The sequence below is a fragment of the Marmota monax genome, unplaced genomic scaffold (genome assembly GCF_021218885.2).
Source record: "Marmota monax isolate L192 unplaced genomic scaffold, Marmota_monax_Labrador192_F-V1.1 WCK01_AAM20220418_F8-fsc00232, whole genome shotgun sequence".
NCBI lineage: Eukaryota > Metazoa > Chordata > Mammalia > Rodentia > Sciuridae > Marmota > Marmota monax.
In genome coordinates this window covers 991,844-1,018,372 of record NW_026695232.1, presented here as the reverse complement: position 1 = coordinate 1,018,372, position 26,529 = coordinate 991,844, and the positions used below count along the sequence as shown (strand labels likewise).

At 33.9% G+C, this 26,529-nt stretch overlaps 1 protein-coding gene across 3 annotated transcripts in view; it reads right to left on the bottom strand.

The window, feature by feature from the left end:
- Positions 1–4,791: 4,791 nt before the first annotated feature.
- Yes1 (YES proto-oncogene 1, Src family tyrosine kinase) overlaps positions 4,792–26,529 on the bottom strand; it is a 72,517-nt gene continuing 50,779 nt past the window's right edge. For all 3 annotated transcript variants that reach the window (XM_046438540.2, XM_046438538.2, XM_046438537.2), the window contains exons 3-12: positions 26,123–26,222; positions 23,296–23,394; positions 21,920–22,023; positions 21,686–21,835; positions 19,760–19,915; positions 19,403–19,582; positions 16,531–16,607; positions 14,418–14,571; positions 12,965–13,096; positions 4,792–8,259 (exon numbers count right to left, since the gene is read on the bottom strand). In XM_046438540.2, the coding sequence (XP_046294496.1) occupies positions 8,051–8,259; positions 12,965–13,096; positions 14,418–14,571; positions 16,531–16,607; positions 19,403–19,582; positions 19,760–19,915; positions 21,686–21,835; positions 21,920–22,023; positions 23,296–23,394; positions 26,123–26,222 (1,361 nt within the window). In that variant the 3' untranslated portion in view covers positions 4,792–8,050. The remainder of the gene's footprint in view (positions 8,260–12,964; positions 13,097–14,417; positions 14,572–16,530; positions 16,608–19,402; positions 19,583–19,759; positions 19,916–21,685; positions 21,836–21,919; positions 22,024–23,295; positions 23,395–26,122; positions 26,223–26,529) is intronic.

Genomic DNA, 26,529 nt, shown 5'->3' with positions numbered 1-26,529 from the left:
AGCCACGTTTTTTTTTTTTTTTTTTTTTGGTACCGGGGATTGATCCCAGGTGCACTCAACCACTAAGCCACATCCCCAGCCCTATTTTGTATTTTATTTAGAGACAGGGTCTCACTGAGTTGCTTAGCACCTCACTTTTGCTGAGACTGGCTTTGAACTCTTGATCCTCCTGCATCAGGCTCCTGAGTGGCTGGGATTACAGGATACGCCACCGCGCCCCATTAAGCCACATTTTCTTTTCTTTTTTTTAAAATATTTTTTTGTAGTGCAAGGTGAGCACTCTACCGCTGAGCCATAACCCCAGCCCCAAGCCATATTTTCTTATGATACAAAAAGCATAAAAGGAAAAATATGATAAATTAGACTTCATCAAAATTGTTTTCTTGTGTAAAAGGGTAAAATCAAGCTGCAGATTGGGATAAAAAGATTTGTAAAACATAATGTGACGAAGGACTTGTATCCAGAATGCTGAAATGGCAACTCACTACCAAAAAATGGGTAAAATGTTTTAGAGACACCCCTCAAAAAAGATACAGGAATTTGGGCTGGGGTTGTGGCTCAGTGGTAGAGCACTTGCCTAGCACCTGTGAGGCACTGAGTTCAATCCTCAGCACTGCATGTAAATGAATAAATAAAATAAAGGTCCATCCAACAACTAATAGAAATATTTCTTAAAAAAGATACATGAATTCAAAATATGCTTAAGACTCTTAATATGTTAATCATTAGGGAAATTCACACTAAAACCACCATCACAATACTATATCTACCAGAATGGTAACAATTAAAATGGCTAGCAAAAGCAGGTATTGACAAGCATGGGCTCTCATGCATTGCTGATAGGAGTACAAAATGGCAGACTCTTCAGAACACAGGTTGGCAGTTTCTTAGAAAAGTTAGTTACTTGCACCATACAACTTGGTAATCTTACTCCAAACTATTCAAGAGAATTTAAAGGCTACATTTACAGTAAAAACTTACACTTGAATATCCATAGCAGCTTTATTCATGATAGCCTTAAACTGGTGATACATCGATACAGTGGAATATCACCGAGCATATGGATGAACCTCAAAAGTATTATGCTAAGTGAAAGACATCAGACACAGTGATTACATATTATTCCATTTGTATCCATAGTGACAAAGTACTCAGTGGTTGCCAGGGTTCAGAGGTGAATGGAGAAGACTCTAAAGTGACATGATGGAATTTTCTGGTATGACAGAAATGTTTTATATCACAATTGAATGGTAGTGGTTTTGCGACTGAAATATTTGTCAACTTATCTAAATGTGCACTTAAAATGATAAATTTGGGGCTGGGGTTATGGCTCAGTGGTAGAGCGCTCGCCTCCCACATGCAAGGTCCTGGGTTCAATCCTCAGCACCATATAAAAATAAATAAATAAAAGTTATAAAAATGGTAAATTTTATCATATATAAATTATAATAAAAATTTTAAAAGTTCTCTTAAGGATCCCTCAACCTCTTTGAATTTGCTGATTCTAAGTTTGAAATCTCTGGAATTGCACTTGAAGAATTTCCTCTTCTATTTTCTTTCTACCTTTTCTTTTTTTAGGTTCTGGGGATTGAACCCAGGGTTACTTTACCACTGAGGCACATCCTCAGCCCTTCTTGAGACAATGTGTAACTAAGTTGCTGAGGCTGGCTTTTTGATCTTTCTGCCTCAGCCTCCTGGCAAGCCATTCCAGGCAAGCATCACTGCACCTGGCTTGTATTTCCTCTGGACTAGGTTTCTTTAGGCTCTAAGAGTTTTCTCAAAATTTCTACCAGGCTGATTCTACCCTTTTCTAATTTCTAGCAAGGTTAAGGACTACAGAAATAACCAATTACTACAGTTCAGATATGAAATGTCCTCCAAAGGCTCATGTGTTGAAAGTTTGGTTCCCACTCTACTACAGTGGTGGGACTTTTCAGAAGAGATTTGATCACAAGAGCTCTAATCTCACCAATAGATTAATCCATAGCTGAATGGACTACTGGGAAGTGGTGGAACCTGTAGGAGTGGGACATAGTTGAACAGAATGGATCCTTGGGAGTGTGCCCTTGTGTTCTACATCTTTGCCCCAGTCCCTTCCTCCCTCTGTCTGTCATTGAGGTGAGCAGCTTTGCTCCAGCATACCCTCTTTACCATGATGTTCTGCTTCACCATAAGCCCACAGAGATGGGGCCAACAACTGTGGACTGAATCTCTGAAACCATGTGCTAAAATACATCTTTCCTCCTTAAAATTGTTTTTCTTAGGTATTTTGTCACAGCAATGGAAAGCTAATATATTAACCAAATCTACAAACTAGAACTTCGGTCATTTCCAGGAACTTAGGAGACATAAAGGCATATATTCACTTGCCATCTAGTTCCATAGTATATTCCCTAGTTTTAGGAGACTAAAGCTTCCTTGAAAATAATACAATTATTAGTAAATGGAATTTGATAATCTTTAAGGAACACATCACTTTAAATATTAATTTTTATTAGGATCACTGTCAATCATTTTGGCTGCCAACTTTTACCTCTTATTTCTGCCATCCCTATTATCAAAAGTTGTCTAGAGGCACTTTTTTCCTTTGCATTTTCTAAGTCCTCCAGCTTCCTCAAATTAACTTGACCTTTAAGGTTTAAGTGAAGCTCTTCCATGTATGTGTGTTATCCAGTGTCCCATCAAGGATCTCTGAAAAGTACTTAATGAATTTCTTTTTCTCATACTCAATCAGCTTTTCTCTTTGCTGAATTGTTTATTTCTTCACTGCTTTTAAACTAGGGCATGAAATCTACCCTTTCTTGTACTTAGTAATTTCCGTTCCTGACCCATAGCTTGTGTACCCAATTTGAGGGAAGGTTTGGAGTGAGGAACACCCAGCATGCACCTTAAAATTGAATATTCAGCATCTCTTTCTTAGAGATCTGGGGCCCATTTTTTTGACCAATTTTAAGGGGCCCATTCTTGCAAATAATTTTTACACACTAAGATATCTTTTTTTCTTTTTTATACCATTTCCTTTTCTTATCACCTCTACTTCCTATTCCTATTGTTTTCATCCATGAATTGAATAATTCATTCATTCTTTAATTGGAGTGGTACAGCTAATCAAATACTCTAATGGAGTTTTACCAGTTTAAAAAATACATAAACGTAATTGAAAAATACTTTGTTGCTATTGTACTGAAAAATTTGCTGTTTTGTTTAAATTGCCACTTTTATAAAAATTGAGTTTTCTATTTTCTACTGATACCTGTGACAAATACCAGTCACGGTTTGACTGGAATAGATGGCACACTCAAACTAAGGTAAATCGAAGATATTTATAAAGAGGTGGGCAGAATAGGGGAACAAGGACTCATGCAGTAAGTGTAGTTAGTAGCAAAAACACTGTCAGATACAGAATGTAGCTACCAGTCTCCAAAAGGAGACTGTATGGGGGAGGATGTATTGAGAGGAATCTTCGGCATCAACCCAAATTTATAGGAAGGAAGCCAGAGGAATAAATACCTTGACCTTTCTTTCTAGCTTCCTCTTACCTTCCTCTTGTTGACTTGGCACAACAGGAATCCAGAGAGCAAGGAAATAGCCTAATAAGTACTGATCAGCCTTCCAGGAGTAGGGCAGTCCAAATGGTGAGGGAAAATGGATGAATTTGACACACGTTGCAAATTTTTTTCCCTTGCTTTTGGTACAAGGGATTGAACCCTGGGGCACTTTTTACCACTGAGCTACATCCCATCTTTTCTTATTTTGAGATAAAGTTGCTGAAAGTCTCACTAAACTGCTGAGGTTGGCTTTGAACTTGTCATCCTTCTACCTGAGCCTCTGGTTGCTTATTTTAATCATGAATATACCTTTCTCTACTAATAATTTGAATCAGGACTATGGTTGCCAGTGACAAAAACTCAACTTGATGTAAACAAAACAAAACAAAACACAAAAAAAGAGGAGAGTATATACTCTGGAGGAAGGGCAGAGAGGAGCTGATTTTGAGGAAATAAATACTATTGGGCCTTATGCACTGTCTCTGTATGTTGGTTTCTTTTGTAACAAGATAGGGATCTGGCTTTAGAGCAATGTGGTCAGACACTGGATGAGATTCTTCTTCTAATTCCTGAAAGAAAACTTGTAGGACTTAACTATAAGTGAAGATTCACATAAATGGGTTGGAAAGACTGAGCTGGAAGAGGCCAATTCTTACTTTTTTTTTTTTTTTTTTTTTTTTTTTTTTAAACATTTATTTATCAGTTATTGGCGGACACAACATCTTTGTTTTTTTTTGTACGTGGTGCTGAGGATCGAACCCGGGCCGCACGCATGCCAGGCGAGCGTGCTACCTCTTGAGCCACATCCCCAGCCCCGAGGCCAATTCTTATTAAACTAGTTTATAAACAATGCAATCCCAACCAATATCTCACCTGAATTTTTTTTGGAATGTGAATAAATGAAGTCTATGCTTTATCAAGAATTTATCAGGATACCAAGATTAGAAAAAAAAGAAAAATGAATACAAAAGGGAAGCTGCCTTACTGATTATTCAAATGTACTACCCAGTGAAAGTAATTAGAGGTTATGTGAATGGCAGAAATATTAAGTTAATTTGATAAAACAGATGTTGCAAATATGTATATATTCAAGGAAGGAACTCAAATGAGGTGTGAACAGATGAACCAATAGATTGGTGCTGGAAAAATTAATTATATGGGAAAAAGCTGTTAGATCATAAAGACACATTTTATACTTAAATAACTTCCACAAGAATTGAAATTTAAAAAACAAAATCATAAATTATAATATAAATGACATGAACATTTAATTTAGGGTGGATTAAGTGCTTTCTAGCATAATAAATAGCTTTGACAACATACAAATGTACAACTTAAATGTCAGAAAGTACACGTAAAATTAAAAGGCAAACAGCAAACTAGAAAACATCCTTAAGCTGAGGAACTATTACATATTACAAAAATAATGAATGTTTACTGAAGGAAGCATGTGTGCTGATTTAATGTTATTTTTTGAAAATCAGGAAAAAGGCCAATAACAATTTTAGATGACATGATAGTAATGGTAATTAACACAATTACAATTGCACAATCAATGCATTTGATTGGCCATTTACAATTATATAATTTTATTTTTGTTAAACCTGTAATAAAATAATTGCAAAACACACATGAATATACAGATTTTACATTTTTAGAAAATTAAGACCTTTACTGGTCATTCTGTATCCTTCACATAGGTTGTGAATAGCTTCACTCAAATTACTTAATATTTTTCTATGTAATACACTAACTGGGAATTGAACCCAGAGGTGCTTTGCCATTGAGTTACATTCCCCAGCCCTTTTTATTTTGAGAAGGGATTTTGCTCTAAGTTGCTGAGGCTGGTCTTGAACATGCAATCCTCCTGCCTCAGCCCCCTAGGGTTGGTGGGATTTACAGGTGTTCCCCATGTTGGTACAATTTTAAAACAAGAAAATATTTGTAAAAATGTCACTCACCTGACATGGAAAACTAACCACATAGAATAGGTTCAGTAGTATTCTAAACTTAACAAAGAACTGATTTAACTCTGTTCAGGAATTACAAGTAATTGAACATTTTTTCCCCAATGGAAGAATAAATTCAGAACATATCAATTTTTAAAAAATTAATGAGAAATATGAACAGCAATCGAAAAGATATGTAGGTGCATTCAACAAGAATTTTTATTTCATTTATCCACAAAACAATATTACAATACTTTATAAAAATATTAAGTTTTAGGCTACTATTCATTAAAAAAAGTGTTTGTGCTAGAAGGCTGTTTTTGCCAACTCCTTTTTTTTTTTTTTTTTTTTTTTTGGTAAGGATTATATTAAGACATTGAAGATGAAAGCTGTTGGAAAAAAAATTTCAAATGTACAAAACTGTTTTTCTTGGCAATTTAAAAATACATAACAATTTAAACTGAATACACATTAAGTTAGTGTTTTATCCTTACTATATAATTGTTATCATTAGGAACTATTTCATTTAGTTAAAATCTAATGAATACCATCAACTTCCTGGCTTATTTTTCTGATCAGAATTAGTACATGATTTTTGTTACCCTTTTTAAAATGCTTAGAAAAATTACATCATAGTTCACATAAAGCCCTTTAAAAAACAAGTCACAGGTTGTAGATGTTAATAATGAGGGCACTCTTTGCAGGAATGCCCTCTAGACACAGGAAATAATACTAAATAGGTTATGTAAACAGAAAACACAACCATAATTTTTAGTACCAGAACTATTGCCAACTTGCATGAAATTCATTTGTCACATTTTAAAATGATTTGAATTTGAACATATAAACCATGGCACAGAATTTTAAATTTAATGATTAAATCAGGTTAAGTGATGATAGTTAAAACTGAAAATATGGGAACCTGATACAGTGTTTTAAAGTGTAACTATAGTACAGTATTTTAAAATATAGATACTAGACTTCTACTTATCAGATTCAGTTTTTCCTCTTTAGCCAGTAATGCTGCTATTGAAATTCATTCTTGGGATTTTTTTACAAGTTAAAAAAAAAAAATCAGCTTTATTTTGTATTTTCACTTCTGCACTTTAAATGGGCAAAAACTGTCCCCTTTTAATGATTGTTATTGTGCAGAATACATTTTCCTCCCCAAATCAACTATATTCTAAAAGGAAAAATTGATAATCATTAAGTATAATTAAAAAGTGGAGATTTAAACATGGATTTGAAAACTCTAAAATTGTTCTGCATAAAAACTATGTCACTAGAATTAGTGTGAAGCCTTAACTTCACTATTTTGAGGATGTAACTAACACTCGGTGTGTATGTTAAGAAAATTAGTTTTACAGTCATACCTTATAACTCTTGAAGTCTCAGAAACAGTAGGTGAGGAGCTTTGAGTGCCAGCAAAGCCATTTTGCCACTCCATGACAACAGCATTAAATATCACATTCCACCCCTCTTCCTGTAAAACTTTCACATTTTCTTTTTCTCATATTTCTTTTAAATACATTTTCCTCTCTTAGTCTATATTCAATACAAGCAAAAGTGCGTTCAAGTCCCTGATCTAGTGATATTTTCTATTTGTGGCACCCATCACCATAAGAACATATTAGCAAATCTTACAGTACCAAGTCTATTTTTAAAAACGGACTGCTTAAATTCTGGGTCTCACTTTTCATGCTAAAGATTAAAAGATTTCCCCTTCGATTGGATAATAAAATTTCAATTATATATTGCCTTTGGGGAAAAAAAAAACAATGTAACTTTACAAAAGATGAGTTTACAGTTACTTTCATTTTCCTAAATGTGAATTATTTCAAAAAATGAAGTGAGAAATTTCTTTTTCTACTTTCCAGTTCCATGAATCTGAGTATGAACATAGTGCATTAATACTTTCAAATTCCACTGCTGAGGTCTAACATTTAATCAAGTTTTAGGTATTAACCTTTTTGCTTTTGAAAATTATGGCCTATTTCCAAGCAAAAGGAGGCATATGTTAAGACTTATATAGACTGTTTCACATAGGAGGAAAAAAAAAAAAAAGCCTTTGAGAATAATAAACACAAGAAAGTCTTAAAAACTGGAATGGAATCATTTGGTCCCATGACGTTCCTTAATTTTAGATTTTACTATGGTATAAGATTTTACCTCTCACTTTTTGTCTATAACAATAAATAATTTTCTCTTTTAACAATCTGAGTTTGGCGAAGAAAAGAGTAGCCTTGTTGTGTTTCCTTACCATGCAATTACCCATACTGTTCAGTATATTATCTCTAAATTTTCTTTGGACCCTGAAATAAGTTGGAAAATTCATCATTGGTACTTTAGAGTTTAACACTCAGGGGAAAAAAAAGTGGTTTTGTGCAACCATATCTGGTATTCCAGTTTACCATTAAAACATGCAGAGTGAAGATTTTCTTCTTTTGATTCCTGTACATAAAGTGAGGAATTCTACACAAGTCTTTACATTTTGGCAGACTTATGCATATAAAATAGGCTACTAGGATTATAATCCCCAGATTACAATCCAGATTATAAATTTTCTCCTGGCTGGTACTGTGGCTCTGTAGCAGTGAAGTAGTCTTCCAGGAAGGACTGGATATATTCAAATGTTGGTCTTTCATCAGGGTCCTTCTTCCAGCAAAGATTCATCAATTCATGCAGAGATTCTGGACAGCCCTGAGGGCAGGGCATCCTATATCCTCGTTCTACCTGTTCCAGCACTTCACGGTTTACCATACCTAACACACAACATTCAAACGTTAAAGACAAAAAAAATCCTAAAAAAAATGATCCTAACCATCACTAGCAAAACAGAACAAATCCCCTAACCACTAGCTGTATATGAAGGTATGTTAAGTTTATTTAGTAAAAGATTCTTTTAATAAAAAATACAATTTAGACATCAGAGTATATCCAGAGAAACTTAGAAAATGCTAATCTATATTTAAACATGTTCAATTTTTAATTCTGCCTAAAATTTTACTTTCAACACTAATTTCTTCAAAAGCCAATCCCATTTGGTTAATGAGAATTCAGGGTACCATTTTGAAGTAAGATAATTTCTGATATTAATGTTTAACAATGCCTAACTTGGGCACACTTGAAGAATGGAGGCCAGATGGTGTCTGAAAGAACGTTCAAATAGGAATTCCAAGAATTTCAGTCCTGGTTTTGCTAAATATACTAACTACATAATTATACTGAGTCACCTCCCTGAAACAGTTTCCCTTATCTCATATATCTGTTTGACTTTCTTCTTGTTATTACACACAGTTCCTTTCTTCTACTCCTTTGTAAACTTCCCTCTTCCACCACTGGCAACTCACCCCGCATTGGCAGAGGCTTGGCTGTCTCACCATGACAGCAAACCCATCATTCCTCCTATCTCCTATATCACGCCCCCTTTCCTGCCTATCCACAAGGCAAGCTATTCGTCATATCTTCTGCAATCTTAAACTGACTGTCAGCAATGAGATTTTTCATAGACTATGATTCTCTTAAAACAATGTAATGAGATTAAATTATTATCTCTATTTCTATTTTTAGTTATAATAGGAGGAACAAGTGATTCTTTAAAAACCTTTAAAAAAATATTAAAAGAAACTGCATAACTATTACTTTGGGGTCCAACACTTGAAAAGAAGTTTTCTGTGATTTTCATCTAGGTAAGCAGATTTTAATAACGGAAATCCACTATATTTTACCCAACACAGAAATATAAGCAGAAGTTCTTTGGGAGGAGGAGAAAAGGAGCAGGTACTTAACATTCAATGAGTGCTAACTTATAATTGGTGAACTTTCCCCCCACTTCTATGCCTTTTTTAAAATTTTATGCTTAACAGATTGTTAAGATTAATCAATCGAAATAAGCCTGAACCTATACAAAAGTAACCTTCCATTACCAATAATTCTTTTTTTGTCAGGTGCTAAAGAGTAAACCCTGGGCCCTGCTCCTGCTAAGCATGTACTCTTACCATTAAGTTATATCCCCAGCCCTAATTATCAATAAACTCTTTCATTCAAAACTTTACCCTTCAGAATTTTCTGACAATCACAACTAATGAATTATTTTATGACAACAGTTACATAAGTACAATATAGCAGAAATGGCCTCTGGTAGAAATACTATCATCTTCAGGGGCCTGGGATTGTGGCTCAGAGGTAGAGCGCTCACCTAGCATGAATGGGGCACTGGGTTCGATCCTCAGCACCACATAAATATAAAATAAAGACATTGTGTCCACCTATAACTAAAAAATAAATATTAAAAAAAAGAAATACTATCTTCAGGAAGAGAATTATTTCCTGTAAAGGAATTTCTGAATTTCATAATGAAATACAACTACCTGAACATAGCACAAAGTTCTTTCTCCCCAATATCTCAGTAAAAAAAGGAGATAGGAAGATTCTAAGATTGTTAATACTTAAAAGGAAATATTTAGCACTCTTTCAATAAATTTAAATATTTCATACTTGTTTGCCTTTGCCACGGTTTATTACTATCCTACAACAAGACTAGCAAACAAGCTGTCACTTTACAATGAACAGTCTGCTTTGAGAAGAGCCTGCAGTGGATCGGTCTGTGCTACACGTGAATCCTCTTCAAATCATCCAAGACAATGATGCTTATATAGTGTCTTTTGCTTCTTTTTAAAGGCTGGCAGGCTGAGAATTGGGGTGTAGCTCAGTGGTAGAGAAAGTTCTCAGCATGCACAAGACCCTAGGCTGATCCGAAGCACCATCAAAAAAAAAAAAAAAAAAAAGACAATCTACAAATTGTATTTGGATTTTTGTCTGAACATTTAATTTAACCAGGATATCCCAACCATATTAATTTTTTATTATGTATCTTGTAGCTATGTAGTCAGCTGCAAACTCATTTTGGATTTTTATTCTTCCCTGTTGACCCTTTTCTCATCATGAATGCCCCTTTCTATCTCTACTAATATTTCTTGCCTTAAAGTCTACTGCTACACAGTCTTTCTTTTGCTTAGCATTTATTTGCACAGTGTATCTTTTTCTGTCCTTTAAAATCCAGTCTTATCTGTCATTTAATTAAAATGTTTAGTGTACTTACAAGTTATGTAATTATGGACATAGGTAGTTTTAATTTTACCATTCTGTTATTTATTTACTTTTTTTCCCATCTATTTTTTCCTCTCTGGCTTTATATTTTGAGCAAGCAAACAGTTTTCATATTTCCTTTTTACCCTCCTCTTCTAGCTTTTGTTTGGAGCTAGGAATTGAACCCAAGGCCTGGTGCATGCTAAATAGTACTCCATTACACCCTGGTCCTTGTCCTAGCTTTTTCCTTTACCTTTTCTTATTATATTAGTGGTCACTGTCAAGATAACATTTCTTTGGTTTATTATTCTTCATTCTAAATAAATACTCTGATGCTTTCCAAACAATGAAAGAAACTTCGAGTCACCTGTTATTCCTTTACCTCTGCCCCGCCCCCTGTCCTCTGTGTGGTCATAGAATGTATTTTTTCATGCATTATAAAATCAGAAAGATACTTTTATTGTTGGTGTTTTAGATCAGCAGTTTTCAAGTACTTTGAAGCCATCATTTCATTCTTTCCTAGTGTCCATATCCTGACAGAGTTAGCTACTATGTAGATAATATACCACACATCTCTATGACTGTTTGGCTTTGATTTTAAAATTTGATCATGATATAATTATTTGAAGTTCACTGAGTTTATTTTAATTTATCCTGCTTAAGAATGACTAAGTTTATTAAATTTGTGGGTTGTGTCACCCTCCTGCACTATCAGATTTATAAAGTTTTTGGCTATTATTTTTTCAAAAATTGTTCTTCCACTTTTTCTCTCATCTCCTTCTGGGACTCCAATTACATATAAATTAGACCTGAAATTTCACTATGCCCCACTTTATTTCATTCACTTTGTTCTATTTTTTCCAAGCAGTTTATCTATGCATTACTTTGGATATTTTATATTAATGTACCTTCAAATCTACTAATCTTGTCTTTTATGTCCATCTAATGTGTTTTTAATTTCATAGAAACAGTACTGAAATTTCCATTTGAATCTATATGAATTCCAAATGAAACTACTTAACATGCTGTATTTTTTCCTCCAACCATATTGCATGTAGAGAAAGCAGAGCTAGATTTTATCTAGTGTTATGATTTTACCAACAATACTGAGAAAAGGCAAAGGAAAAAAAATTGTAAATGTAAGGCAGAGATTATAATGCTTGACCATGAAATTTAATGGGGTATAAGGGATAGCTACCGGTGGTAGACTCAATGGATTGAATATCCTGGTAATATGAAGAAATTTCTATGGTTGAGGTAGAGACAGCTGGCAAGATGTAAGTTGACAGTAGACATATTAAACTGCAATTGAGAGGTGAGCAGTTACTGGGTATGTTAAACCTTTAAGGTATGAATAGTGAGAAGATTACAGAGGAGGAGGAGGAGGAGGAGGAGACAAGCTGCAAGAGACTAGGGTAACTGACATATGTATTAAGATGACCATGAATTAAAGTATGAATGGAGTTTTAATAGAAAGAGTGATGGGGAGTCAGTATTAAGTGAGGAGAACTTGAATGGTATCAGCAAATAATAGCAAAACGGGAAAAGTGGGAGATAAAATTTGATGGCATTAGCTCTAAAGTTGAAGATATTAGAAAGGAAGGATATATACGTAAAACCCATAGGAGTAGCATAGCTATTTTTCCTGAAGATTGGATTTTATATACTTTCACTCTCAACTATTAGAATATTTCAGTAGAAAAGTTTAAGAGGCAACAGAATAAACAAATATTCAATTGTCACTGAATTTCAAATAAGCTAAAATTTCCTCTTACCCCAAAAGCTTATTTTTAAGAGACAGCCATTTTAATTTTTTCTCCTTTAGTAATGACAGATACATTTATTGTCAAAAAAGTCTATTGAAGAAAATAGGGCAAATATATACAAAAATACATCAATCACACTAATAGAAAAGAACAATTACCTGGGATACAGCAGGATATTTGTGATATGCTTCTGATCTGAGATAATGGTATGGATAAAAGGCACTTGTGGAAAACATTCTAAGGAGAAAGCTAAAATGGACCTCAGGCACACCTCCCCTGCCCTATCTCAGGATTGTGACTCTTATGGTTGCTGTCCATCCAATGCCAAAATAAACAGATGGGGACTTGGAAAAGGAGAAATAAAGATCCTCCCTTTATATTTCAGCTCCTAACATACTCCTATTAAAGTTGTGATGGGCTGGGTGTGGTGGTGCATGCCTATAATCCAAGAGGCTTGGGAGGCTGAGGCACTAAGCAACTTAGCAAGATCCTATCTCAAAAAATAAAAAGGGCTGGGGATGTGGTTCAGTGGTTAAGCACTTCCAGGTTCAATCTCGAGTTTAAAAAAAAGTCACTGATGGGATAACCAAGAGCAAATGAGATGCAAACTTACCTGGATATGGCACTCTCCCCTTTGTTACCAATTCTGTCTGTAGAATTCCAAATGACCACACGTCAGACTTTATTGTAAATCGACCATACAGTGCAGCTTCAGGAGCCGTCCATTTGATTGGAAATTTTGCACCTAAAAATATATTGGCAATCTTGTTTAACTGTTTATTAAAAGTCTATCTTTGTGTCTTTGTGGGCTGGGGATACAGCTCAGTTAGCAGAGTGCTTGCCTTGCATGCACAAAGCCATGAGTTCAATCCCTAGCACAAAAACAAACAAACAAATAAATAAATAATTTTTTAAAAATCTACTTTTGTAACTATAGTAAAAGCAGTGCTAATCCTTTGTCAGTATCCTTACTATATACATCATCAGTGTCAAATTCTAACAATAGAAGAGACATGAGGAAAACTCTTTAATTTTTGAAATTTATATTAAAATGAATCACATTTCTTCCTTATAGTACTGATTAAAAAAAGGAAGTTGGTGGAAGGAACAGAACATCATTCAAGAAAATACAGGTAGAGGCTCTAGTAAGTAAAAAATATGGATTATAAAATCTGTAACTTTTAAGTTCAGTCTGGCACCCAGCAGTTCTTCTAATTATGTGCTGATAAAGGAATATTTTATTAGATTCTAATGGCTACTGATTTTCAACCATAGTTTCTTTTCAATGTTATAATATATTTCTGGAAAATTTTATTGTGCCATCACTTTTAAAAGCTCACATTAATTGACTCCAATATTTAGTGCATACTTTTATGCACAGGCATTATACTAATCATTATGGGTACATAAAAACATGAATTTATACACTTATAATGTTAAGTTTATGGGTATGTTGAAGTTACTTATACATGTATGCATAGCAGTATAAAATAAGTTCTTTAGATTGTTTGGCAAACAGAAGATCAGTTTTCACTAGTACAATCACAAAGGTCTTATTAAAAGATGCTATTGGGGGTCCTGTACAGTACAAGATGTTTAGAGGCCTGGCCTCTACTCACTAGATGCCAACAGCAGCCTCCACATTGTAATAGCCAAAAATGTCTACAGACATTGTTGGATGTCTCTTGGGGCTGGAGAGTGACTGTCCCTTGATTGAGAACCTCTAAGCTAAGAGTTCCAAAATTCATGAAGTTTGTTAAAGAAAAGAAAGAAATTTAAAAAAAAATTATTTGTTGATATGCTAAAAATAAATGTAAAGAAGCTATTATTAATTATACTTGAAATGCAAAGAACACCTAGCCAAATCCTTGTAGGAAATAACTATCAAAAAATCACAGTAGTATTCCTTATGTATAATTTTATGAATAAAATCAATGTTTTTGTGACTCTTCTGAGAGAACCTATAATTATTCTTACACTATAAAACTGCATATTGAAAAGAGTTTTAAGTGAGGAAAAAAACAAAGGACAATAGATTACAAGCATTTAAATAAAAGTACTCTTACCTTGTCTTGCAGTGTATTCATTGTCTTCAATTAATCTTGCTAAACCAAAATCTGCTATTTTGCACACAAGATTTTCTCCTACAAGAATATTAGCAGCTCGAAGATCTCGGTGAATATAGTTCATTCTTTCAATATATGCCATACCATCAGCAATCTTGGAAAGGAAAAAACAGATACATACAAAACATGATGCAGAAGGAACCAGGGAGAAGATAATTTTGGTTAATGTTTAATAAATCACTGGAAAAATCATATATCTCAAAAGGAGATGATAGTAACAGGCATATTACTTAGGAGCTAGTAGGTAAAATAGAAAACACTATAATAAAAAAGCAGGCTAAATCCAGCTTTTAAAAATTGGACACATCCCCAGCACAACCACCAAACAACCCACCAAAAATCTAACACCTTTTTTGAGGGCACCACTCAGTGTATCCAGTAACCATTAGCAGCTCAATGTCCTAATGTCTTTCTGTGTCAGTGGTTGGGAGACAAGATAAGTCACAGGGTTATTTAGAACTTCTGGATAAAAGTCTATCAAAGTTCACATCAGGCACAGCCTAATATGTCCTGTAAGCACAGGTGGAAAACAGTAAACTTGAGCTTGCAGCCTAACGGTGCCCTGCAATCTGTTTTTATATTGCCCGAGAACTAAAAATGGTTTTTCTATTTTTAAAGAGTTGTAAGGAGGAGGAGGATGGGGTCTGACAGAGATTGTATATGGCTCCTAAAACCTAAAACATGTACCTGACTTTAAAAAAAAAAAAGGTTCAGATACCCTAACACAGAGTATCTAGAAGTTTTGACCTCATGGCCTGGCATATGCCAGTGTTATATGTGTAGTTCCTCTGTATAAAGTTCCTCTAAACTACCAGATTCTGTGGCCACGTGGAAGCTCACTGAGAAGTAAAAGCTGCATTACCAGTTATGTCAACTGAGTTCAATAAAAGGCCCTTCGAACACCTATAACATATCTGAATAGAAACATTACACTTTAAAACAAAAAATTCAGAAGAGTTAAAAAAGATTTTTTTTTTTTTTTTGGTACCAGGGACTGAATCCAGGAGTGCATATTAACCATTGAGCTACAATCCCTAGACCCTTTTATTTTGAGATTGGGTCTCCCTAAGCTTTTGAGGTTGGCTTTAAACTTGTGATCTTCCTGCCTCGGCCTCCTGATTCAATGGGATTATAGTGTGTACTACTCTGTCTAGCCTAAAGAGACTCATTCTTTTTTTTTTTAATATATATTTTTTTTTGGTAAGGAGCATGATATTTAGATGTTTTTTTACTTTTTTTTTTTTAAGTTGTAGATGGACACAGTACCTTTATTTATTTATTTTTATGTGGTGCTGAGGATTGAACCCAGGGCCTTGCACGTGCTAGGCGAGCGCTCTACCACTGAGCCATAACCCCAGCTCAAAAGACTCATTCTTAACAGCATATTGCCATTTTAATTCTTGTTTAGGACCATAGTAAATAAAAAGTTCGGCATACACTTTAGATTTCTAATATATTCTTTGGAAGAGCACTCATCCATTTTAATTTTCTTGCTTTTTTTTTTTTTTTTTTTGTACTGGAGATTTAACCCAGGGCAATTTACCACTGAGCTACATTCCCTGAATCCTTTTAATTTTTTCATTTCGAGACAGGGTCTCACTAAGTTGCTGAGAGGTTCACTAAATTGCTAAGGCTGGCCTGGATCTTGTAATCTTCCTGCCTCAGCCTTGGGAGTTACTGGGATTACAGACATGAGCTACCATACCCAGCCATTTTAATTTTCTCAGATTTATCTGTTGAAATATATATAGATTTTGTATCTGTGAAAACACTTTTTAAAAGGTCATAATATATGGGATAGCACTGAACTGGGAGTTCCATAGCTAGTTTTAATATGTTCTGCTATGAACAAGTTTTGTAAATTTTAAATCCCTCTGGTCTTTAGATACTATATTATTTGTAATACTAGGAGCTCACGCTGGATTATCTCCAACGTTCCTTTCTGTTCTAAAATTCCTTTACTTTTCTACATAAACCGTATTACTTAGGTAAGATTATTCTACATTTTAAAGGTTAACTTTCAATTCAAGTTGATATATCTATATGCAAATACCTGAGCAGCCATATCGACCAGCTGTGGAAGCTTCAAATATTTTCCATCTCCTTCCTTAAGGAAATCTAATAAACTTCCTGTAAGAGACAGTGAAATATCCATGGAAAATAAGTAGATTTTACATTAAGATTGACATAAATATTCCTCTACCCCCAAATAACCAAACTCTAACAAAATTTCTCAACTTTTTATTTTAAAAAAAGTTTCTTTTGTAGTTTTGAAATTTCTGAATAATTACCTCAAAGATTCTAGAAAAGACCCCTAAACTGAAATTTATTATCTCTTTATAACACATGAAAAAAAGGAAAAATGTACCATTTTCCCTTTCCCTACAGAAAATGTCAAATTGGTGTCATTCTTTCCTGCTTTGATCAAGATTCTAAGTTTTATACCCCAAAATATATTTTTTAAAAAATATTTTTTTCAGTTGTTGATGGACTTTATTTTATCAATTTTTATGTGGTTCTGAGGATCGAACCCAAAGCCTCACATGTACCAGGCGAACACTCTATCACTGAGCCACAGCCACAGCCCTCAAAAATATAACATTTTAAGTCAATATGATTCAAGAATTCAGATATGGTTATAACTAAATAAAGGCAGCTAAATGAGCTGCTGTGGAAGTGCTGGCTTGACCAATGTCTCTTAATTTTAGCAGAAATTATAATGGAACAGCAAAATACTATGAATACAGCAAAGTGAAAAGCCAGGAAGAAATGTCTATTTGTTGCCTCTCTCTATCACTAGTTAAAAACATACACATGCTTCAATTAGTAAAGAGAAACCATCAGACAAATCCAAAGTAAGATTTATTTTTTAAAACATAAAATTAGATTGTTTTCTTAAATAACAATGCTGTGAAACAGAAAGTCAGAGGAATGGCTCCAAGCTCAAGGAGACAAAGAGAAATTACAACTGAATGTAACAAATGGCCATGGATTGGCTACCTATTGGTAAGTGCAGTTAGTGAAATGGTCAGGAGATAGGAAAAAGAAATTCCAAGTAAATTAGGCTGGGGGTGTAGCACAGTGGTAAAGCATATACTAGAATGTGTGAGGTGCTTGGTGGGATTTACAGCACAAAATAAAAAATGGAAACAAGGAATGAAAAAAAATCTATCTGTCCAAAACAGTGGGTTTACGCTGGAGCACATAAGGCAATGAGTCTGGATGTATTATAGGGGCCAACTGCTAAGCTAAAAACCAAAATGGGGAATTTCTGAGTTTTAAAACTAGAAAGGACTTTTGTTCTCTTGTATTCTTAACTTCTTACCTAGAAATAATCCTAAACTAGTGATCTGACAACACAGAATTCTACCATGTTCTCAAAATTAAATAATTTGTAAAGTAATACAGAGATAAATGAACCATTAGCTTTACTTCCATTATATTTCTTTTGTTAGCAATGTCTTGATTTAAATTTCCTCCTTGTCCCTTTCTCCTTTGTCTTCTAGTTCAACCAGAGTACTCTTTGAAAAGGTATACTTGGAAGCTGTTTGCAGTAGAAACTCTTCCCAAAGAGAGCCATGAATTATTGGGTTTAGGTATGTTTTGGCTATCAATTAACAGGCTATGTCAGTTTGTTTCAGTCCCTTTTGAGAAAAAAAAAAAAAATTTCCTATAGCAAATATGTATCTTGTTGTTGCCCTTGTTACCACTAGAGGGAACTTTATCATTGGTCAAGGTAGACTATGGAAAGGGTAACATAACCGGTGCAGTTATTTAGTTTGATTTAAGAGAGTAAAAAAATAAAATAACTTAAAAAATACATCAAGGGCTGGGGTTATGGCTTAGTGGTAGAGTGCTTGCTAGCACGTGTGAGGTACTGGGTTCGATCCTCAGCACCACATGAAAATACATAAATAAAATAAAAATATTGTGTCCATCTACAACTTAAAAGAAAAAAAAAAGATCAAATTCAAAATGGGTAAAAATTGAGCCAGTAAGCATACTTGCAGATTTACTGGTCCTTCTTCTAAAGCATCAGTAGCCTAGGGATGAAGAGGAAAGAACATCAACTTTCTTTTCTCTTTTTCTTGGCCATAACTAGCTCTGTTACAGAAGATCTCACCTTGTGGTCTGTGTTTGAAAGATGGAGAAACTGCAGTTGACAGTAGTGGAGAAAAGAAGTTTCTAGGAGTCCTGAGTATACAGACTGTGTTTACATTAAAACAAATTTCCTTTAATTTAACCTTTTTTCTTTGCTTCAGTACTACCTGAATATCATTCTGATTTTATCATTTTAACTCAGTTTGTATATTTTGTTTTTTCCTTTAGTCAGATCTACTTTCATTTATTTTTATGTGGTGCTGAGTGTCCACCTACAACTAAAAAACATATTAAAAAAAAAAACCTACTTTCAAAATAAATTCAAACTGCCTAATCATCCTTTAAAACTTTGTAAATCCTCCGGAATAACTGGAACTAACCACTATTTCATTAACAAAGTGTCACATTTTTTGGGGCATGGTGGCACATGCCTGTAATCCTAGCAACTTGGGAGGCTGAGACAGGAGGATGGCAAGTTCAAGGCCAGCCTGGACAACTTAGTGAAACCCTGTCTCAATTAAAAAAAAAAAAAAGAGAGAGAGAGAGAGAGAGAAAGAAAGAAAATAAAAGGAAAAAAAGGCGGGGGGGGGGGGGGACTGGTAATATAACTCTAGTGGTAGAGCATTCCCGAGTTCAATCCCCAGACTAGCAAACAACAACAAAACCAAAATGTCCCATTTCTCTTTTCAAATGCTTCCAAAAATAATCATAAATTAGAAAGTACTATGCAATAAGACTCCATTTGTATAAAAACTGAAATGAATGATTCTTTTGTAAAGAAGTTACCAACATGAATATTCCAAGAGATACTAATATACACTTACCTTTTGACATAAATTCAGTGACAATGTAAATTGGTTCTTCAGAAACAACAGCATAGAGTGGAACAAGTTTATCGTGTCTTAATTTTTTCATTATCTGAGCTTCCTGAAGAAAAGCTTCTGGCATCATTGTACCTGGTTTTAGTGTTTTGATTGCTACTTTTGTGGTTCCATTCCATGTTCCTAGAGAAACAATACCTCTTACTATTTTAATCAATATTTTAAGGGATTTTAGAACAAATTTCAATGAATAGCAATTATATTACATATTTAATATTATATATATATTTTTGTAATAAAATTGTGGCACTTTAATCTGTGGCTAAAAATTGACAAAAACCAAAAATTCAGGCTTCTTACCCATCCACACTTCACCAAAACATCCTTGTCCTAGTTTAACCTCTAGTCGCAAAGATTCTCGAGGGATTTCCCAAGCATCCTTTGCTAGACCTTGAGTCTGGGGTTTCACAGTTGGACACACGGTTGTTAACTTGTGGCATAAACCATCAGCATGTTCTAGATAAATGAATAAAACTACAATGTAAAATGAATTATGTATAAAAATTAAGCTACAGAGTATATAAATGCTTAAAAAAGGGCTCATAAATTATAGAAAAACTGTCATCAGTTTTTCTCTAAAAACAAAAAGGAAGTTGTCTACAAGAAGCAAAAAAAAAAAAAACCAAAAAAAAAAAACCCACATATAAGAAGTGAAACATTTTGTTAAATATATTTTTATGTTATTGTTTACTGAATACTTATGCTCTAGCTATTGTGTTAATTTGGCTCTTTATAAATCGCTCATAAAAATGAGGCTTGGGAAATTTAGGAAACTTTCTCAAGGTCCCACAGTTAGTAAGTGATGGGATTCAAAGCCAGGTCTGTCTACCTCCAAATTTCTGATTTAATAAATGGATTTATTTGATCCCTAAGAGAATGCTTTTATTAATTGTTATTTCTTTTTGTTTTGTTTTTTCCTGGAGATTGAACCCAGCACTTTACCACTGAGTCACATCCCTAGCCCTTTTATATTCTGAAACAAGATCTTGCTAAATTGCTTAAGGCCATAATAAATTGCTGAGGGTGGCTTTAAACCGGCAATCCTCCTGCCTCAGCCTCCCATGCCATGGGGATTACAGCTATGCACACCACTGTTCCCAGCAGGAAAAAATTCACTTAGTGAACTGAATTTTGAATAAGAGAGCCACAAATGTAAGGAACTCCAGATTTATAATGGCTTGATCTGTGCATCTTTCTCATACAGTCTTTCTTATTGTAAATGAGACATGTTTCCTCCCATTCTCATCAAGAATGGTTACCAACCACACAAATTTTCTATTCTAGCAAGGGCAATTATGTGTTGGCACTGCTTGGTAACATATTTGATTGCTGTCAAGACTGCTGATTGACTTGGTAGACTCAGTTTATAGCTACCTGTCATTGAAGAAGATATTACCATGGAAACTTTCCCTCCTCCAGTACTAATCATTTAAAGACTTAGATGCATTTACATAATGAATTGATAATGAAAAATTCTGAGACATAAGACTCCACAATTGAATATTTCCAAAACCTTTAAAAGACAAGAATGTCTATAATTGCCACAGGTTAATCTTCTAAGAAAAATATACCTTCAGACCATATTTTATTGGGTTTATATTCTAGGAAATCTTAGGAGATCAGCCGCTGAAGGGGAAGGTAATCCAAGAGGATATGTGATACAGCTTTTTGTGTCAAGTGTTTAGCTTTAGCTACTTACCTGTGTTTATAAATAAAATATTTGCTTTTATGTTTTTCATTTATTTTCATAATATATTCTGGGGGATGGGGTACTGGGCATTGAACTCAGGGACACTCAACCACTGAGACACACCCTATTTTGTATTTTATTTAGAGATAGGGTCTCACTGAGTTGTTTAATGCCTCGCTGTTGGCTGAGGCTGGCTTTGAACCCACTATCCTCCTGGTCTCAGTCTCTGGAGCTGCTGGGATTTAAGGCATGTGCCACTGCACCCAGCCTCAAAATGTATTTGTATATTATGAAATGGAACTCCACTGTAAAAACTATGCTTGTAAGATATAAAAATTTCGACGACAGTCTGATTTTAGCACACTATCCAATAACCCAATTCAGATACTAAGAATTACCTGTTCTCATTTTAAATCTAGAATACTAACATACACTGGGCACATACTGTGTATAAAGTAGTAGTATGCTAACCCTTAAGAGAGATGAGGACATGAATTTCGTTCTCATACAATAGAGCATGAGGAAATAATTTTTACCTGTGTAGTGTTTCACCAATTTCTGCAAAGTGTCAAATTGTGCTCTGGTTGTTATATAGTAGCCACCATTGTCAAGTTTCCTAATTTTGTAGTGTTTCACATTGTCACCCCTTACTTCATCCCAATCACGAATAGAGAGGGAATAAGCACCTGGGAGGAAGAAAATAAATGCTTATTATATCTTCTTAAAATATTGGACAAAAAAATTTTATATTAATATAATAGTAATCATACCTTTAGTGGTTTCACTTTCTCTTACTAAGAATATACCTCGTTGATTGCCAGGATTCAAAAGTAATCTTTCAGCATCTTTTCTCCCCATTTTGCCAAAATACCATCTAGAAAAAAATTAATGATGTTTTGAGTTGGGAAGGTTTGAAGGTCAGAAAAATTATATTCACAAATAAATAAGAGTGAAATGGGATAGGAGAGATGACAAAGAATAGATACAGAACATGCTTAGGATATACTAAAACATAAATTTTTATTTATTAAAGAAGAATTTACATATATCACTATTAAAATATCTGATAGTATTTCCATGTACTGACTACTCAACATGTCACTGGAACTCTACCTGGCAGTCATGGAAACAGCAAATGGAGAAAGACAGCAAATAACAGATCTTTTCTGTCAGTGACACATACAGGTAGGAAGAACAGAAGTTGTTCTCTGATAACATGTGATCACCCCTGTATTGATAAGATCTAAGTATATAATACTCAAATTATGAGGAACTCTAATTTCATATGAGTTTGATTTAATAAAGTTTAATGAATAAAAATGACAATCTTTGCTATGAAAAGACTCACAGAACAGTGAAGAAGGCAAAAGAACAAAAGTAACAAATGTTATAGTAAAAACAGTTACTGAGGCAAATGTTAATAAAACAAACAAGTATTGATAACCCCTAGCTATATGCAAGACACTGTGTTAACTGTTGTAATATGAAAAAGAGGTTATTATTTATGGATCCCAGAAAAACTAGTTGGACCAAAAAAGTAATATGTCATTGAAACTGACTTCTAACATTTTAGAAGTTGTAAGAATAGTACACAGAACTCCCAAGTTCCCCAGCTGTTAATATTTTACTTTGTTATATTCTTTATTTCCCACCTTCCTTTATATGTTGGGTGCATGTGTTTACATCTTTTTTCCCCTTTGAATTGACTGAATGTTGCCAAAATGCTGAATCATTACCCTAATACTTCAGTGTATGCTTTGTAGAAGACAAGGATACTGTCCTACATAACCACAATGCAAATACCTAAATCAAGAAGTTAAACACTGAAACAATCTCCTCTCTGAGGTAAATTTTGAAGAAAGTCTGCAGAATATGAAAAGGGCTAGATAATTTTAAAAACTAAGTGGAAAACTAAAGGAAAAAGACAAGGCATAAAAGTATGATTAATTAAGATTTACTCAGGATACCAATCTAAGCAGATACTACAGCATTAATTATGAATTCTCAAGTAACATCTATTAATGATACATTAGCTGTATTAAGACTGGTATGTAATTGCGTGTGTGTAAAATTGTGGCTAAGTAGAATGTGCATTAAAACATTTTAAAAATCAAAATAATTAATAAAATATGAAGTACTGCCATACTCCTCTGCCTGAATGGAATCTGCAGGCGCTACATAATTGCTAGGGATGTAACCATTCTTTCCTGTAGCAATTGATCTTGCTTCCCACCAGTCTCCTTCCCTGAAACACATAAAACAACAATTACCACAACGTATAATATATTGCACTTTCTTATTTCAAGTAAATGAGAGATATAACTTCCATTTTTCTACTTATGCATTCACTTGATCAAGAATTAAACTCAACATTGTAAAAGAACAACATTTTAAAAATAAGTTAAATGAATTAAGGAAATTAAGACTAAGCAAAAGTATAATTACATACTTCTACAATAAATCAACAACAAAAGCCCCAAACACCATACACTAAAAATTCAATTATCGTATCTTTTTTTCCTCTTCATAATTCTTTCAACCTAAGACAATAAACTATACTGAACTAAGTAGTTTTGAATAAACTTTCAAATTATTCATCTTTGGCTGAATTTCTTAAGAGCTTGAGATAATTTGCTTATTACCATAATACTCCCCAATTTAAGGTACAAACTTAGTGGTTTTTAATATATTCATAGAGCTGTATAGCCATTACATAATAAATTTTAGAATATTTTTTACCACCACAAAAAGAACCCCAATACTCATGAGTAATCACCTCCAACCCCTCCCACTATTGGCAACCACTTAACTGCTGTCCATCTCTATGGATATGAATATTCTGGGCATTTCATATAAATGGAATGATTTATGTGGTCTTTTATGACTGGCTTTTTTCACTCAGCATATATTTTTTTCAAGGTTAATCTATGTTTTAGCACATATCAATAGTTCTTTTTTGTTGCTGAATGCTTTTCTTTTTAACAGTACATAAAATTGTAATGTTCTTGTTTGAGTCATTTTAGAAAAAAAATTATGAGGCATGAGCACTCCTTGTAGAAAAGCAATTAATAATAAACAGTAATAAAAAGCTCAATTTCTAGAAAAATGTTATCTAAAAATAATTCAATATACTCAAATTAAGTCAAAATTCAGAATATGAGAACTATATGGTTTGTGGTATATAAACCTTGACTGTTACAAAAGTAATATGAAAAGAACAAATATTAGTCTCTAATAAGGATGATGTACATGGCATTCACTACTTAAAATTAAATGTAGGGATAGGGTTGTGGCTCAGTGGCAGAGCGCTTGCCTAGCATGTGTGAGGCACCATTGACCCCCCCAAAAAAACAATTTTTTTAAAAAGATTAAATGTATTTTTTAGATCAAAATTTTAAAAATATTCATTGATTTTGCTCTCAAAAACTGAAATGGAAAGCCCTTTGGTAATTCAAACATTTACAAACCCGTACATTTGGTTTTTGGTTTTCTAGTATGTTAATTATTTTGAAACATACAAACAGAATTGTATTTGATCCTGATAAGCAATCACGATTCATATGAACTGAATACCTACTGAGTGATAGATGTCACTCAGGATGTGTGGAAAAAAGGTAAAAAGACAGTCCTTAAATTTAAATAACTGAGTCTAGAGTGGGGTTTTGCAGCCTCAATAATACTGACATTTTGGATTTGATAAATCTTTGCTGCATGCATAGTAGGATGTTTACCAATATCACTGGCCTCTGCTTTGTAGATGACAGTAGCAACACCCTGATGACAACCAAAAATATTTCCAGCCATTGACAAATATCTCCCAGGTAATTTTGCCCCAGGTTGAGAACTACTGACCAAAAAGAATGACAAGCTAAGTGACAAATTAAAAGTTCCCTGGGAGCTGGGACTGAAGTCTGCATAGGGTGCTATGTGAATACCTAACAGAAACAATATAGCAGGGCATGGGTTGTAGAGCATAAATGTTAGAACACTTGCCTAATATACACAAGGCCCTGGGTTCAATCTCCAGCACAAAGGAGGGGACAGAAGAAGGGAGAGAAGGAGGAGAATGGAGAAACAGTCACTCCAGAAAAAAGTAGTATGTGTGAAGGCATGGAAAGGGCAAAAAACTCTAGTGTACTTAGAAAACTCCACCTACTACAGTATGGCTGATTGGTAGAGTTAAAAAGGATTTGAAGAAACACATAATAAAACCTCAGGGAACGATGGCTACTTTTTTTTTTTTTTTTTTTGATGACTACAGGTAGCTACTTAAGGATTTTAAAGCAAGACAGTCATGATCATATTTTACATTCTGGAACAATAACTGGTAACAGATGGAAACAAGGATAGAGGAAACATGACTGGAAGCAAAGGGACCATAAGTATATATTTCAAGAAATTATAAGTGATTGTTACGCTTGCTAATGAAATTATGGGATTGGTTTTCCAAAACAAGTATCAAATTTTCTATGTGGATCACTAAATGACAGAAAGACTTGAGTGTTACATAAGGAAAAAGCAACTTAATTTGGTCCATTTGGGAGTACAAAAGTTCCTTATTCAACTTTTTGACTTTGTTTTTTAGAAAAAAGAAAAGATCTTAAATCATCTGGATACTTAAATAGGAACAAAGAATTTTCTTTATAAAAGATTTTTTTAAAGTAATATACTTGCATATGCCCCCTCAGTAACTCTTCATTCTTTTTTTTTAATTTTTTTTTTTTATTAGCTACAACTCTTCATTCTTAAATCTCTACTCTTTATGGCTGAACCACAGCAGCACAATATGTAGAAGTAGTAACTTCTATAGGCAGTATTATGTCATGTGTCTCAAGGAACTAAATCTATCCAGCACGGAGGTCAGAGACCCATACCCTGTCATGATTATCTCCAGATCATAAACTAGCTTATAAGTTTCAATGTAAAGAACAAGTGTCTGTATTTCTCCCTCTCAGAATACTCACAACACTTACGTATTGTTAATTATTTGAAATCTTTCACCCTTCTTAAATGAAAGATCTTCTGTAGTTCTAGCTTCGTAATCATATAAGGCCACAAATATAGTAACACCACCTAGCAAAGGAAAAAAAGACCAAGGTAAATTATATAGATAAACTGAAAAAAAAAGAGAAATAAAAAACTATTGCCAGCAAAAATCTTATATATAATTTTCTCTCTCGTTTTAGAATCTATTTTTAGACAATTGGGGCTTCTAAAAGTTGGGGCTCTGAGCAGCTGGAGTTTAAATAATGAGATGTTCTCTTAAGACCTTCCACAAAATCACTGCAGTTTACATATTCTAAAATTCTATAGACTCAGAAACAAAACTTTGAACCAATGCCTCTGGCTTGAAAAGACAGTCAAATTTCGAACCAATTCT